The sequence below is a fragment of the Felis catus genome, chromosome B3, assembly GCF_018350175.1.
Source record: "Felis catus isolate Fca126 chromosome B3, F.catus_Fca126_mat1.0, whole genome shotgun sequence".
NCBI lineage: Eukaryota > Metazoa > Chordata > Mammalia > Carnivora > Felidae > Felis > Felis catus.
The window spans coordinates 110,644,376-110,661,488 of record NC_058373.1 but is presented as its reverse complement, the minus strand read 5'-3'; the positions used below and the strand labels follow the sequence as shown (position 1 = coordinate 110,661,488).

At 42.6% G+C, this 17,113-nt stretch overlaps 1 protein-coding gene across 6 annotated transcripts in view; it reads right to left on the bottom strand.

Annotated features, from left to right (window-relative positions):
- PPP1R36 (protein phosphatase 1 regulatory subunit 36) overlaps window positions 1-13,605 on the bottom strand; it is a 44,098-nt gene extending 30,493 nt beyond the window's left edge. For 2 of the 6 annotated variants that reach the window (XM_019833136.3, XM_023255768.2), the window contains exons 1-5: window positions 13,434-13,603; window positions 12,565-12,629; window positions 2,390-2,476; window positions 1,530-1,627; window positions 1,356-1,422 (exon numbers count right to left, since the gene is read on the bottom strand). In XM_019833136.3, the coding sequence (XP_019688695.1) occupies window positions 1,356-1,422; window positions 1,530-1,627; window positions 2,390-2,476; window positions 12,565-12,629; window positions 13,434-13,508 (392 nt within the window). In that variant the 5' untranslated portion in view covers window positions 13,509-13,603. Of the gene's footprint in view, window positions 1-1,355; window positions 1,423-1,529; window positions 1,628-2,389; window positions 2,477-12,564; window positions 12,630-13,433 lie in introns of all 6 variants that reach the window. The other 4 variants (XM_019833133.3, XM_019833132.3, XM_011283263.4 and 1 more) reach the window with 4 other exon arrangements.
- Window positions 13,606-17,113: the final 3,508 nt, after the last annotated feature.

The window sequence follows — 17,113 nt, the reverse complement described above, 5'->3', positions numbered from 1 at the left end:
CTTAGCATGGACCTCTTTCCTTGATACTATGGATCGATTTTCCTCATTCTCTTAAACAGCTGGGTAAAATATTCTATAACTCACAATTTATTTAAATTGTCCTCTATTGATGGGTATGTAGGTCTTTTAGAAATGTTATCAATACTGCTGCAGTAATTATCCTGATGGCCACATTTCTGAGTAACTTCCTCGGAGTGAAACTGCTAGGGCATAGTGTAGAGCATATTAAAGTTTCATGGTTTTGCTCGAGGAAAAGGTTGCATTGATTCACAATCTAATTTGTTTAAAAACTACCGTGGGATGCATGCAGCAAAGGCAGTCCTACAAGGAAAAATTAGAAGCCTTTGTCTTCTTTCTAAATACTCTTACAAGATTTTTGCTACTTTCTTTCCAGCAAGTGGAAATTCTTACTGACATTCTTTCTTCAACTATACCTTGACAACAGGATGAACGTGAGCACTGCAGATTTTTTTTCCACGACATTAATATGTCCCTGTCCTAGGGTGGGTTCTCCCAGAAACAGACTCTGAGACAAAGACGTGGGATGTGCGCACAGGAAACATCAGTTGTGGGGTAGGGAAGTGAGACAGGAAAGGGAAGGAAGCCCACAAAGGGGGTGGTTAACAAGTTGGTTATCCCCGTGGACAAATGTAGTTCAGTCCCGGTGGGGAAAACTTCTCAGAGTTATCTTGACGGATGAAAGTTAGGATCTTTTTCTACCAATACTCCCTCCTCGCACAGCACTGACCGAAGGGACACTGACTCCCTAGTGCTCCCAGCTTGCCCTGTCGTCGTCGGGAGGAGTGTGCCCCTGTTGTGGAATAAAGCCTAAGGTGTTTGCCACAAACAGCCTTCACTAAATGTAAAGGAACCTGGGAGGGCTGCCAATCGTTGGGAACTTCTCACTGAGCACGTTCAAGTGCGGCACCCTGAGAAGCATCCTCCACCCACAGGCATAGGGAGACACAACGACTTCCGATTTCATATCTGAGGAAACAGGCTTAGAAAGGTCAAGGGGCTTCACCCAGAGTCACACACCTAGTACTTGCTGGGGCTCCAAAAATGGAGGAAATGGGTCTTTAGTAAAAGAGTATACCCTCTTACTATTATATAAACATAATGTAGTCTCTATGGGACTCTTGACAACATGCTATCCATTCTCCTTGCCCTAGGGCTTTATTTTGGGCTGCTGTGACTTCTGGCCTCATCGCTTTGGTCTCAGTCTGAGGGGATGGCTTGCACAGAGCCAGTCCCACGCCCTTTCTCCAAAAACCAGATTTGTTCATCATTTATCAGGCGGAATTACTTTGAACTAAGGATAAAAAGATATAAAACGTCTCATGAGCACTACATACCTCATAAATGTTGTAAAGGAACAGATCCGCTGCATCTCATTATCTTGTAGTAAAAACAAAGCAACAACTGAAAGAAGCAAAGATGGACAATTGAAGGAGGGACAGAGGGACAGACGGCTGCCTCAGAGGTTCACCCCCCATACGATATGTGTGGATGGTGAACCAGCTACTCACATTTAGCATCATGGAGCGTCACGTTGCCCTGCTGACCTCGCTTCTCTAAGGCTTTAAGTGACTTATCGTCTCTTGAAGCAAGCTTTTTATCCGTCAACCTGTTTTGGAATGGAACAGCCTCTAGCAGTGACTTGAAAGATTTCAACTGTATGTAATTGATCCTGAGATGCATGAGGCTTTTACTATCAAGTAAGGAGAGCCTGAACGTCAAAACCCAAAAATGGGTTTGGTTTCATGTAGGAGAATTTTGGAATGCATTTTATTAAACATTATATTTACCATGCTAGGGTTAGGAGATGCACACTACCTGATAGACAATGTAAATGCCAATTCCATCCAAAACAGATCATTTAGATCATCTATTAAGATCATGTATTTATGGTGCAGCTACCATATTCAGATTTAAAAAAAAAAGTATAGGGGCGCCTGTGTGGCTCAGTCAGTTGAGTGTCTGACTATTGGTGGGGACCCAAGTCATGATCCCAGGGTCACGGGATTGAGCCCCGTGTTGGGCTCCACACTGGGCATGACGCCTGTTTGAAATTCTCTCCTTCTCTCCCTCTGCCTCGCCCCTGCTCACTCCTATGCACACTCTTTCTCTAAAATAAAATTTAAAAAAATTTGTTTAAGTATAAAATGTTGAAAATTTGCTAAGAGCCAAATTATCACCGGGATACATTTACAGGGGCTGGTATAACTCCTCCCACAATTGTCAAATAGCGCATGTTCTTTCCTTAACGGGTATCTGCATTTCAACCTCAGATAATGGGAATGACATTTTCTTAGAGTTTGTAAACACTTGAGTCATTCTGCTAAGAGGTGCTATCAGCAGCACTGCCGCAGTTGGGAAGTGAAGGTACCTGTCTGAAGCCGGACCGTCAATTTCAGCAAAGTGTATTGCTTTGCCTTTCTTTCCTTTCTCCTTGAGTTCTACTGCAGGTGTAAAACTGTAATAGAAATGAGAAAATTAGGAACCGAACCTTCCCATGAAGACTGATGCTATCACAACAGTAACTCATGGCATCTCAGGACTAGCATATGTCATGAGTGGAGTGTGAGGAGAATCTCGGGCACAGAGGTCCTCAATTCATGTATTTACATATGGAACAACCATCTAGAAAAAAAGATGAACATTTCAGACTTTATATTCAGCCTCTACGTATCAGCAGCCTCCAGAATACCACCATACACGAAACATTTCATTCTGAAGATGTTGTAGTAACTTCACAAGAAACAGAAAGCTCACAGTAAGTTTGGAGAGATGTTTTTATTTATTGAGCACTTGTGCACCAAGTGCTTTTAGGTACAATCTTACTCAGTCCTCACAGCAACTCTATGATTACTAGTATGATTACTATGATTACTGGTATGATTACTCTAATATTACTCGTATAGCCATTTTTACACATGAGAAAAACTGAAGCTCAGAAAGAGATAAGTAGCTTGACCAAGATCACTTAGCATGTGTCAGAGCCTGGATTGGGGCCCAGGATCTCTAGCCTCAGAGCCATGTGCTTACCTACAAGGCAATCCGGCCTCCCGAACAGCATCTCAGTTGTCACTGCTGTGGACTCTTGTAAGGGCCTTGACTATCTCTTGGGAGGTATCGGGACCCTTTACTTAACTCAGGGTGTCTTAAACTCTATAGCTGTACAAACATTTACTAAGCAATAATGGGGCTAACAAGGGACCACGACGGAGCAACAACATATACTATGAGGCCACACTCCATCACACATTGCTCTGACATTGAAAATAAAATTGTGAGGCGCCTGGGTGGCTCAGTCAGTTGAGCGTCCGACTTCGGCTCAGGTCATGATCTCTTGGTCTGTGAGTTCGAGCCTCACGTCGGGCTCTGTGCAGACAGCTCGGAGCCTGGAGCCTGCTTCGGATTCTGTGTCTCCCTCTCTCTCTGCCCCTCGCCTGCTCATGCTCTCTGTGTCAAAAATAAACAAACATTTTTTAAAAATTTATTTTTAAAAAGAAAAGAAAATGGTTCCTGTTATAGTCAATGCACAGACCCTTAGGAATATCAGCAAATGCTGAACAGAAAAACCCAGAAAAACATTTTTTAAAAAATTTTTAATATTTATTTTTGACAGAGAGAGAGAGAGAGAGGGAGACAGAGCATGAGTAGGGGAGGGGCACAGAGAGAGGCAGACACAGAATCCGAAGCAGGCTCCAGGCTCCCAACTATCAGCACAGAGCCCAATGCGGGCTCGAACTCACAAACTCCGAGATCATGACCTGAGCCAAAGTCGGATGCTCAACTGGCTGAGCTACCCAGGTGCCACCCCCCTCCCCACCCAGAAAAACGTTTTGTAGACCAGCAAGATGTGGTTCCTGCCTTATAGAGTGTGCATTTTCTCAGAGAATTGTGGGCTCTACCGAATACACTGGTTTGGAAACCCACCGTGGATTACGATTTTTATTTTTCCGCCTGAAACAATGCCACAATAACACAACCCAGAAGTCTAATCTCTGCCCACAGTTTCTTGTCTTTCTGCTTACATGTAGGTGTAGTAATGGAAGCACATTCCCCCAGACTTTACTCATTCTCTAAAGATGGATATCAATCATATATATTTTCTTTATCTCCCTGTCGACACAACAGTTTTGTGTGTGTTTTTTAACAGTTGGGTGTTTTTGTTTTGTTTTTTGACTCAACAGTTATAAAACAACTTCATCTGAAAATTTTCTGGGATTGATGTTACTCACAAAGTAATTATTTTACAGAAATACCTCTCCAAGGGAATAATAAAGTTAATCTGTTTGACTCTGTCTTCTTCCCGGAGTTTCTGCCAACCTCCTAGCAGTGTTCAGGTTGTAGAAGAGGTTAGTTCCTAAAAGCATATACATCGTGTCCCCGCAAGGGAATGATTCTTTGCATTTTTCAACTTTTTTTTTTTTAAAGATAATTGGCACCAGGGGCGCCTGGGTGGCACAGTTGGTTAAGCGTCAGACTCTAGGTTTCGGCTCAGGTCATGATTTCACAGGTTCGTGAGTTCAAGCCCCACGTCAGGCTCTGTGCTGGCAGCATGGAGTCTGCTTGTGATTCTCTCTCTCCCTCCATCTCTGCTCCTCCCCGACTTGCACTGTGTCTCTCTCAAAATAAACAAATAAGTAAATAAACAAACAAACTTAAAAAAAAAAAGGCAATTGGTACTGAGTTGGTCAGTAGATGATTTCTAAGGTTTTCATTATTTCTGGTGCTCCTCTTCTCCGCAGTCTCCAAGGATTGGGTATGCTGGGAAGGTATGCTGAACTACTGAGGGCGTGGGTGTGTAAAAAGAAATGGAAGAATAGCAAATGTTGATGGTGGCTACTGCCAAAAAGAGACAGGGGATCAGAAGGGGCAGAGAGGTGAAATGGTGACGAAGAGATCTACCTTCCAATCTGTATACTTCCATATTATTCGAGTTTTTAAACAAGAACATATTGACTTATTACCTGCATAACTAAGAAAAGGTTGATAGAGGCACATATAAAGAAACACTATATGGTTGATATGTTATATTGACAGACCATTTAGATAGTCTTTAACAAAATAATCAAATCCCCCAAATATCCTGACATTTTCTAATGGCTCCTTGAAGCCGTTTCTCCTTGCTAGATGCCTTGTGCAGATTAGTACCTCCTTCTTTCATATAACCATCCTAAACAAGGACACAAAGTTTTTTCACATTTTTCCTTGGATCATCACATGGTTTTAGCCACTTACAAGCCATTGGCTGTTAACTTTCCTACCCCACGCTAAGGAAGTCACAGGTCACCAGCCCTCCCAGGGTTTCTCTTCTCTAGAAGAGAAGATAGATATACCCAATAAAACTGCTGTCTCCTGCCCTTTTCTCAGTCTTATCCCTATAATTCAAAGCGTCCTGCCCTATTTGCCTGAGATGATTTGAGATGAGAGCACCTTAAAATAAGACACTGAGTGCCTGTCCTTCGCCAGTAGTCTGCCATGTACTGCTAAACCTCTAGTCCTTATTCTCTGACCTTCGGACATGCCTTCCCTACTTCACACTTGTCTGAGTGGCATTTCACTTGACTGAAGTCATTCTCTACGTCAGCTAGTGGGAAGGATTTCTCTCTGTTGAGGGCCCTGCTGTAGCTCTACAGGCAGCCTACGCTCACAGTGCATTTGAAATCACTAGGAAGTGTCACTAGTAGTAACTAAAAGCTGTCCTTTGAATTGTACCTCTGATTGGCTGTCGAACAGCAGTCTGAGCTCGTTCTGTGCCCTCCCGCGGTCTCCACCTGGCAACCCAGTTAGAATCTGCGCCTTTCTCAGACCACATTTTGTTACATTTCTAATATTACAACATAATCATGTCATTTCCCTTTGCCCTGAAATAAGTGAGGAAAAAAAGAATCTTATTTTCCCCTAGAACCCACCACTAAAATGCACAGGGTTGGACCACTCTTGGCTTCCACACAAATTAGAGCTCCTCAGTTGGTTATTAGACTCTTCTCTCAGGCCATTATGAAAGATGAGAGAAGTTCAGGGCTTCTGGAGGTATAGTTTCCTCAGCTGTATGTCCTCAGGGGAGTCAATGACCTTGGCAAAGACTCATGCAAGCAAGCTGCTGGTTCTCTCCCAGCTGTGAGTAGAAGGGGTAGGACTGCTGACACTATGTCAGGGAGAAGCCTGCCTCATGGGACAAACCAGAGGTGGCCTGTGAAGAAAGTTATTCCCTCTTTAAGAAATAAGCAATGGGGGCGCCTGGGTGGCTCAGTCGGTTGAGCGGCCGACTTGGGCTCAGGTCACGATCTCGCAGTCCGTGAGTTCGAGCCCCGCGTCGGGCTCTGTGCTGACAGCTCGGAGCCTGGAGCCTGTTTCAGATTCTGTCTCCCTCTCTCTGACCCTCCCCTGTTCATGCTCTGTCTCTCTCTGTCTCAAAAATAAATAAACATTAAAAAAAATTAAAAAAAGAAATAAGCAATGGGCATGCATGCTGATGAGTTATGCAATACCCTCATTTACTCTTCACAAGGCATTATGATTTCATTTTATAGACAACGGAACCGATAATTAGCGAGGCTAAGTAACCTGACAAATGATAATCACCTAGCAACTGGGAGAGCTAGGATTTGAACCCAAGTCTTCCTGCAAACCACTCTTTGAGGTCTCTTCCTTAACTGCCTATTAAGAAATAATGCCTAGGGCACCTGGGTGGCTCAGTCAGTTGAGCATCCCTCTCTTGATTTCAGCTCAAGTCATGATTCCAGAGCTGTGGGATCAAGTCCTGCTTAAGATTTCCTTCTCTCTCCCTCTACCACCCCCAACCCTACAGGTGCATTTACGCGCTCTCTCTCTCTCTCAAAAAAAAAAAAAAAAAAAAAAAAAAAAAAAAGAAATAATGACCATCCTTTCCCTACCCATTACTGTGCGTCCATTTCTTGTGTGGAGGTTATGGATATCCTGTTTTATTCTGATACAGTTATCCCTCTCGGGGTATTGCCAGTGACAGAGAGAGCAAGGTCTTCTCTGAAGGGTAAGATTTCCAATGCCACAGGAGGAAGTCAAACTTTCACTCTTCACAAATGACACGATACTCTATATGGAAAAACCCAAAAGATTCCACCAAAACCTGCTAGAACTGATCCATGAATTCAGCAAAGTCCCAGGATATAAAATCAATACACAGAAATCAGTTGCATTCCTATACACCAATAATGAAGCAACAGAAAGAGAAATCAAGGAATCAATCCCATTTATAATTGCACCAAAAACCATAAATACCTAGGAATAAACTTACCCAAAGAGGTGAAAAATCTACACATTGAAAACTATGGGTAGGGGCGCCTGGGTGGCGCAGTCGGTTAAGTGTCCAACTTCAGCCAGGTCACGATCTCGCGGTCCGTGAGTTCGAGCCCTGCGTCAGGCTCTGGGCTGATGGCTCAGAGCCTGGAGCCTGTTTCCGATTCTGTGTCTCCCTCTCTCTCTGCCCCTCCCCCGTTCATGCTCTCTCTCTGTCCCAAAAATAAATAAACGTTGAAAACTATGGGCAAAAAAAAAAAAAAAAACCTATGGAAAGTTTATGAAAAAACTGAAGACAACACACACACACAAAAAAAAATGAAAAAATATTCCATGCTCCTGGATTGGAAGAACAAATATTGTTATAATGTCAATACTACTCAAAGCAATCTACATATTCAATACAATCCCTATCAACACCAGCATTCTTCACAGAGCTAGAACAAACAATCCTAAATTTGTATGGAACCACAAAGGACCCTGAATAGCTAAAGCAATCCTGAAAAAGAAAACCAAAGCTGGAGGCATCACAATCCTGGACTTCAAGCTGTATTACAAAGCTGTAATCCTCAAGACAGGATGGTACTTGCACAAAAACAGACACTCAGATCAATGGAACAAAATAGAGAACCCAGAAATGGACCCACAAACATATGGCCAACTAACCTTTGACAAAGCAGGAAAGAATATCCAATGGAATAAAGACAGTCTCTTCCCCAAATGATGCTGGGAAAACTGGACAGCAACATACAGAAAAATGAACCTGGCCCACTTTCTTACACCATACACAAAAATAAACTCAAAATGGATGAAAGACCTAAACATAAGACAGGAAGCCATCAAAATCCTAGAGGAGAAAGCAGGCAAAAACCTCTTTGACCTCAGCTGCAGCAACTTCTTACTCAACACATCTCCATGGTGCTAGAGAAACCAAAGCAAAAATGAACTATTGGGACCTCATCAAAATAAAAAGCTTCTGCACAGAGAGGGAAATAATCAGCAAAAGTAAAAGGCAACCAATGGAATGGGAGAAGATATTTGCAAAGGACGTATCAGAAAAAGGGTTAGGATCCACAATCTATAGAGAACTTATCAAACTCAACACCCAAAAAACAAATAATCTAGTGAAGAAATGGACAAAAGACATGAATAGACACTTCTCCAAAGACATCCAGATGGCCAACCGACATATGAAAAAATGCTCAACATCACTCATCATCAGGGAAATACAAATCAAAACCACAATATCACCTCACACCTGTCAGAATGGCTAACATTAACAACTCAGGCAACAACAGATGTTGGGGAGGATACGGAGAAAGAAGATCTCTTTTGCACAGCTGGTGGGAATGCAAGCTGGTGCAGCCACTCTGGAAAACAGTATGATGGTTCCTCAAAAAATTAAAAATAGAACTACCTTACAACCCAGCAATTGCACTACTAAGTATTTATCCAAGGGATACAGGTGTGCTGTTTTGAAGGAACATATGCACCCCAACGTTTAGGGCAGCACTATCAACAATAGCCAAAGTATGGAAAGAGCCCAAATGTCCATTGGTGTATGAATGTATAAAGAAGATGTGGGGTGTGTGTGTGTGTGTGTGTGTGTGTGTGTGTGTGTGTGTGTGATGGAGTATTACTCAGCAATCAAAAAGAATGAACTCTTGCCATTTGCAACTATGTGGATGGAACTAGAGGGTATTATGCTAAGTGAAATCAGTCAGAGAAAGACAAATATCACATGATTTCACTCATATGAGGACTTTAAGATACAAAACAGATGAACATAAGGTGAGGGAAGCAAAAATAAAATGAAAACAGAGAGGGGGACAAGGCAAAAGAGACTCTTAGATATAGAGAACAGAGGGTTGCTGGAGGGGTTGTAGGAGGGGGGATAGGCTAAATGGGTAAGGAGCATTAAGGAAGACACTTGTTGGGATGAGCACTGGCTGTTATACCTAGGGGTGAATCACTGGAATCTACTCCTGAAATCCTTGTTGTACTATATGCTAACTAACTTGGATGTAAATTTAAAAATTAATTAAAAAAAAAAAAGATTTCCAGTGCCACTCATTCAGGAAAGAAGCCAGGAACTGAAAGGTTGAGAAGAGTAGATACCTGAATGCAAATTGAATATATGATGATATAAAGAAATTACCATTTCCATTTGTAAATGCATAAATAGTAAGGTTTATTTTTTAAGAGAGTGCTTATTTTTTGAGATAAAGACTGAGATATTTATAGATGAAATGATACGATGTCTGGAATTTGCTTAAAAATAATCAAGAGGTGGGGCGCCTGGGTGGCTCGGTCGGTTAAGCGTCCGACTTCGGCTCAGGTCATGATCTCACGGTCCATGGGTTCGAGCCCCACGTCAGGCTCTGTGCTGACCGCTCAGAGCCTGGAGCCTGTTTCAGATTCTGTGTCTCCCTCTCTCTGTGACCCTCCCCCATTCATGCTCTGTCTCTCTCTGTCTCAAAAATAAATAAATGTTAAAAAAAATTTTTTTTTTAAATAAATAATCAAGAGGTGGAGTAGATGGGTGTGGATGATATGAAGTGGATCTTAATTTGGTGACTGTTCATGCTGCATCATGGGAATGTTGGAGTTCATTATACCCTTCTCCCACTTTTGTATATCCTTGAAATCTTCCATTACAAAAGTTTTTTGGGGGCACCTGGGTGGCTCAGTCGGTTGAGCGTGGGACTTCAGCTCAGGTCATGACCTAGCACCTCTTGAGTTTGAGCCCCACGTTGTGCTTTGTGCTGACAGCTCAGAGCCTGGAGCCTGCTTTGGGTCATGTGTCTCCATCTCTCTCTGCCCTCTGCCCCCACTCTTGCTCTGTCCTGCTCTCTTTCAAAAATAAACATTTTAATAAAAAGTTAAAAAATTTTTTTAGTGTTTATTTAGGTATTTTGAGAGAGAGACAGAGAGAGCAAGCAGAGAAGGGGCAGAGAGAGAGTATCCCAAGCAGTCTCCATACTGTCAGAGCAGAGCGTGACATGGGGCTCAAGCCCATGAACCACGAGATTACAACCCGAGCCAAAATCAACAGTCAGATGCTTAACCAACTGAGCCACCCAGGCTCCTCTCTTCCCATACAAAAAGTTTCAAATGTTACATTTACCTAAAAAAACTTTAATAAGGCTGTAAGAAAAAAAAACTAGCAAAATCAGACTTGCAAGGATTTTAGTTATCGGAGTTACCAGTCACACTGAAAATTAGTATGAAATATACTGCAAATCAATTTCATTTACAAAGAATGTAAGTAAAAAGTATGGTCCACCTTTCATCAAAAAAGAGAGGACTGAGATGGCCTTTAAATATACATGAAGATTGAGGGGCGCCTGGGTGGCGCAGTCGGTTAAGCGTCCGACTTCAGCCAGGTCACGATCTCGCGGTCCGGGAGTTCGAGCCCCGCGTCAGGCTCTGGGCTGATGGCTCAGAGCCTGGAGCCTGTTTCCGATTCTGTGTCTCCCTCTCTCTCTGCCCCTCCCCCGTTCATGCTCTGTCTCTCTCTGTCCCAAAAATAAATAAACGTTGAAAAAAAAATTAAAAAAAATAAATATACATGAAGATTGAGAAAAGAATATTTTGGCACTTAAAATTTCTACCCACATTATCTGGTGTTGTAACATGTATTTAACTTGTATTTTGACTCCATTATCATGGCGGGCTAATCCCAACGCTCTTTCTGTCCTTCTCACTGTCTATCTCACACTCACTGAGTGTGATATTTCGGGAGCTAGACAACAGAATTTTGTGACACTATTGCAGACAAAAAACTGAGATCACCACTTTGGAAATGACAAACTACTCAGCAATACCGAAACAAACATTCTATAAAATGTAAAATTTGATTTTTTTAATTATTGTTTAATTGTCATCAAATGTCATTTTACCTATGATGTAACTATAAACTACATCTGCTTAGCCTCTCCTGACCTCCAGCCCCATCTGTCCAACAGCCTGAGACATGTGCATGTGAATGTGTCATAGTAACCTCAGGCACATCACAGTTTTGTCTGTTATTCTGCATACAGGAGAAGGGCAATCGCAGCCACCCCATCACCCAAGAGAGACACTGGGAGTCAGCCTAAGCACCTCCTCTCCCTCTCCCTTCACATCTTATCCATTCTAACCAAAATCCTCTCAGTTCCACCTCTTAAGGATTTCTTAGTCCTGTACCCTTCTCTCTATTCCTCCTAACGTGGACTTCATGCCGACTCATGGTTTCGTACCTGGGCAGCTATCTGTAAACCTCCCACAGCTAGCTTTTAAACTGGTCCCCTGCCTCTAGCCTTCCTCTACTTGAATCTAGTTGGTGTACTGAAATATTCAATAAACATCTGGTGAGGGCCTACTCTGTGAAGTTCTACAGACAGCTCCTTCAAGGGACACAAAGATGAGTAAGACAGTTCCTGCCACTGAGGGGCTTACAGTCTAAAGGAGGGAGACACTGTCTATGGCGGGAAGGGCTCTGGCATCAGACAAACTGTGGTTCAAAATGTCAGTTTTGCTACTTATTGGCTGTAGGACTTTGGTTCAATTGCTCAGTCTCCTGAGCCTTATTTCTTCACCTCTAAAATGGAGATAATAATAATGCTCACTTTCCATGGCTGTTTAAGAATCAGAAAACATGCAAATGTCAGGCACATAATAGGCACACAGCACGGCAGACACTGGCTAGTATTATTAGTTTAGTGATGCACTTAATAGAGTCAGTATTTTCTCAATGGAGATTAAAACCAGTTTTTTCTAATTTAATAATTTTACCTTGTAGAATTGGCTGTCTATTGCACAGCAAGTATAATACGGTCCCATTAATGTACAATTACATTTCTATAACTCAATGAGGCAATTTTATAAAGCAGTTAAGAGTATGTACCCTGAGCCAAACAGACCTAGATTTCAATCATCTTAGTCACCTGTGAGCTGTGTGATTTGGCCAAGTCACTTAGTTTTCCTCCAATTGCTTAACCCTTTGGCTTCAGTTTCTTCATCTGTAAAACTGGATGAACATGCAGCTTTTTGAAACGGTTGGCAAACTGATTAGCACAGTGTCTGGTCCATAGGAAGCAGCTGATAAATGTTATCAGAAAATGATATCTGGACGTCTGCTCACCAAAATGGTTTTTTCTAGATGGTTGGATTTCAGCAGGTATTTATTTTGCTCATTATATTCTTCTGTATTGCTTGAATTTTTTTTTTTTTTTTACCTCTGGGCACATGCAATTTTTTTAAAAGCTACAATAAAGTTTTAATAAAATTTACCTTCTGAATTCAAGAGTTCTGGTTTCATCTTTCCAGTACCACATCCCTAATCGTAATCCCAATTGCTGTAAAATGAAATGATTGCAGCAAATATAATTAAAAACTCAATTTACAATACACATGGCATAATGAGCTTTTAACAATTCCCACTAGCCGCTCTTTATTCAATAAAGATGTAGTATCTTCAAGTGTTGTGGGGTTGTTTTTATCTTGAAGCCAGGATTTTACCCATCTTGTTTTCAGATGTAGTTTCGGTAGAAAAGAAGGAAGAGGGAAAGAGGAGGAAAAGGAAGGGAAGAAAGGAAACTTCACTTAGCCTGCACTACTGTCTCAAGGCTCATCATAGCAACTGACCGATGAACTGCGACTCAGACCACAATAAACTGATGCCCAGGGCAGCCTCAACAGAGGAGTTAAGACACTCATAACAGGCAGGGGAACCTGCTCGAACCGACCCCGCCCAGAGGAAGTAGGCAAAGAACCAGCTTACTTTTTCAGTAGTGGTAGCTTCCAACCCACCAGCCTTTTCTTCCCGCGGATCGCACCCCCCCCCCGCCCCCCCGCAGCAGGACAGCTTCCTGCGCAGGAAGGCTATTTCTTTTGCAACCAACAAATTAGAGGTGGTGAGGTGGAACTTTCATAAACATCTAAATATCCCGGTGAGGAGCCAGGATTCAATTCTGCCCTGTGGCCGAGTACACCTCCATAGTTTGGGTTTCGTAGGCACAGCTGCCCACATCTCTGAGCGCCGCTCGGCCGGAGCTGAGTCGGGGTGGAGGGCGCCCCGGGAGCTGCGGGCCGGGAGGAGGCGGCAGGGCCGGCCTGCCCCTGCCTCGGGAGTGGGGGCGACCAAGGGAGGCTGCGCTTACCTCCGGCGAGGAAGCCCCCTGTCCCTCTGTCCGCTTCCTCCGGGAATAAAGCTCCGGCACCGTCACCTGATGCATGGCCTCTCCCAGCCAGCCCCTCACTGTCGCCCAGGCAACTGCGCGCTTGCGCTGGGCAACCGTGGGCGGAGGGCGGAGGGGGGCGGGGACCCTGCTTCCGCCGCGGGCTCAGCGGACGCAGCGGGCGGGCAGAGGGGCCGCGGCACTGCGAGGCAGCGCACGCGGTGCGGGAGGCGCCTCCGCCCGGTCCGGCCCTCGCGGGGCTCCGTCTACTTTCTACCTTTGCCGTGACGCCTTTTTGGCGTATCCGTGGTGTAGCTGCCCAGGGGTTATTTCTGCAGGGGTCGATTCTACCTGGCCTTCCAGCTGTGAGGCAAAGCACTGAATTGTCTTCGTTCGTAATTGGAATACCAAGATCCAGTTTCATAGGGAAGATCCCTTTGTCCCGATTTACTCGCACTAAATTTACTAGCACTAAATTTCAAATCCAGGTTGGGATTAAGTCGATGGGGGTGTGGGGGAGGTTCAGGGAAGGATGCGTGGAAATCAGGTTTCTTAACTTGGTTCTACTGCATAACTAGATGTGTTGACCCAGGGCAAGGCAACTCTGAACCTCTGTCCGAAGATACCCAAATCAGGAATTAGGAGGATTTTTAAGGAGGAATGTGCATAAAGCACCGCCCTTCCGAACTCAAAATTAGTGTTGCTCTAAGAAAACTTGCTTCGTGTCCATGAGTATTCAATAACATTTTCACGTGTCCGCTTTTCACTTTTCAAATCATGTGTCTTCTAATTCTTTCTTGCAACCAAGTAGATACGCAGACGTTGGTATTTTTTTTTCCCCTTCCAACACTGATGTAAGCAATGCTAGATATCACTACATTATTGAGAATGCCTAATATATTCTGCCTTTGTTTTATCCCCGTAGCCTAATACGATTAAGAGCTCCTCAGTAAATAGTTGGTAACTTTACTCCCATAAATTTAAAACGTATGGCAGTAGCCATCCCACTGCTTCCCCTTACCTCGCCCTCCCAGTCTACTTGATAACACATAATCACTGGTTCCGGTGGTATAAAACTGTAATCAGCTAGATTCATGTTCCACTCCAGTCCACTGCTGTTCAGATTATATGGAAACCCACCTATCCACTGGCAGTGGGGCTTTGAGGCTGTGGCCTCAGGACTGGCCTATGGTGAATGGCTCACTTGAAATAGGAGTAAGAAAACCCCAGTCACTAAGAGTTTTTCATCTAACAATGTATATCACTTGGGGTGGGGAGGACTGGGAGAAATGAGCTGAAGCTCCACAGAGGTCTGAGAAACACCAAGGACTCTGGGTGGAATCCATTCACCTCACAACCATTATCAGGAAGACCACACTTCAGTCAACCTCTTCAGTTTATCCCAGTGAATGAAGAAATGCAAACGGAAAACCAAAGACCTTTTATACTTCACCATAGATTAACTTCAAGCTGTCTAATGTACAAAATTAAGGTAAAAAATAAGAGTCGAGAACTCCAATGATCTACATAAAAGGAACATGACAAAAAGTTTTCCCTTTAAAAAAACAATTCATGATGTTATAAAGTAGGGATAAACGTACTATTCTAAATATTTAACAGTTTCAAGTGTCCTGTGAGGGAAATTGTTTTGTTTTTTGTTTTGTTTTGTTTGCCTAATGAAGAGAAATTTCTCAAGGTCATGTAACTAAGAGCATGTAAGATAGAACTAAATTGCTGATCACAGATTTTAGGCCAAAGACATTAACTGAATATAATGTATGCTTATATATGAAAAAGTCATAATGGAGAGATTTTCAAAGTATTATAATTCTACCTTTAAAAACTAACATGTGAGGGGTGCCCGGATGGCTCAGTCAGCTGAGCAACAGACTCTTGATTTCAGCTCAGGTCTTGATCCTAGGGTCGTGGGATCAAGCCCCAATTTGGGCTCTGCACTGAGTATGGAGCCTGCTTAGGATTCTCCCTCTCTTCTTCTGCCCCTCTCCCTTCCTCTAAAAAAAAAAAAAAAGATTTTTGGGACACCTGGGTGGCTCAGTTGGTTAAGCATCCAACTTCAGCTGAGGTCATGATCTCACAGTTTGTTTGAGCTCCGCCTTGGGCTCTGCACTGACAGCTCAGAGCCTGGAGACTGCTTCAGATTCTGTCTCTCTCTTTCTGCCCCTCTTCCACTTGTGCTCGCATGCTCGCTCTCAAAAATAAACATTAAATAAAAACTAACATGTAAGAAAATAGCAATTCCAGTATTTGAAGATCAACTCCATTTTTGGTTGCTTATTTCCTCAATCTTCAATTCACAAACAACCTAAACTGAAAAAGGAAAAGAACCTATGGCTTCTTAATTTGTTCTAAGGGAAAGACATTTCAACACTAAACATCACCCTATTAAATCTCAGAAATGCATATACCCTGAAGTATTCCGAGAGCTATCTCAAGAATAAATATTGGGCTCTTTTTCTAAGATCCATAATTTTTAAGGAATGTATCAACTTTTCTGTATCTAATTTTAATGCTTAAGGATAACCCTTCAAAACCGTTTTCTCATTTCTATTTAGACATTATACAGAAGCAACTGAATAGTCCTTAACCTAACCTAAACTAGGTTGTTTAGGTTGTTGTTCCTTAACCTAAACATACATATTGCCTTAGCAATTGTCTTGTGATGTATGGATTTGAGATTCTTTGAAACTTTAATTCCAGTGTTCAAAAGCAAAGGGAACATGCCTCACAGCACATTATAAACTACATTCAATTCATAGGATAAAGAAATTCTCATTAAGTCTCCCTGACATATCATACAGGTGATACATTAAATATCCTATTATGCATGCTAAGTTTAAAGATGTGAATAGCATTAATACCTCCTCATGAGGGTGCCTGGGTGGCTCAGTTGGTTAAGCATCCAACTCTTGATTTCAGCTCAGGTTGTGATCTCAGGGTTTTGATCTCGTGGTCGGTCGTGGGATCCAGCCTCTCAAGCTTTGTGCTGAGCATGGAGCCTCCTTGGAATTCTCACTCTCTGCCCCTCCACCCCTCCTCAAAAATAAACTTAAAAAAAAAATCTCCTCATGAACAACCATTAATTACCACTATACACATCAAACTAATGCAATAAAAAATTTAGAGTAAGCTTGTTTTGAAATTTCTGGGTCTCAAGTCCTGTAAACAACCTGCTAGGTCTTATTTTGACAGGTGTTTAGACTTACTGCCTCAAAACAGGAACTATATTAGTCAGACATTCAGGTAAGGATTTAAGTGCCCATCTGAGAAATGTTTTTAATCCCTTAGCATTCTGTATGTACTGCATTAGCCTTAGACATGACTAGTCCCTAGTGTAACACTACTTTCAAGTTCAAGTGATGCTAATTATTCCTTAAACTGTAATTTAGCCTCATCCAACATCAAGTACTTTTTCCATTGTCATTTGACTATGGCTGATCTAACATCTGCTAAGGAGTTCCCAGGAGTTATCCAGTTACCGGTTTCAAATGACCCATGGAAACACTGAATGGCTAGTTTGGTGCCTTTATCTTTGCAATATTCAGATCTAGATAAATTTGAGAAGACAAAATTAAAAACACTCAAGAAGGCTGGGGTTTTGCAACTTACTTTTCAGAATAACAGAAAATGCAGTATCTGCATAC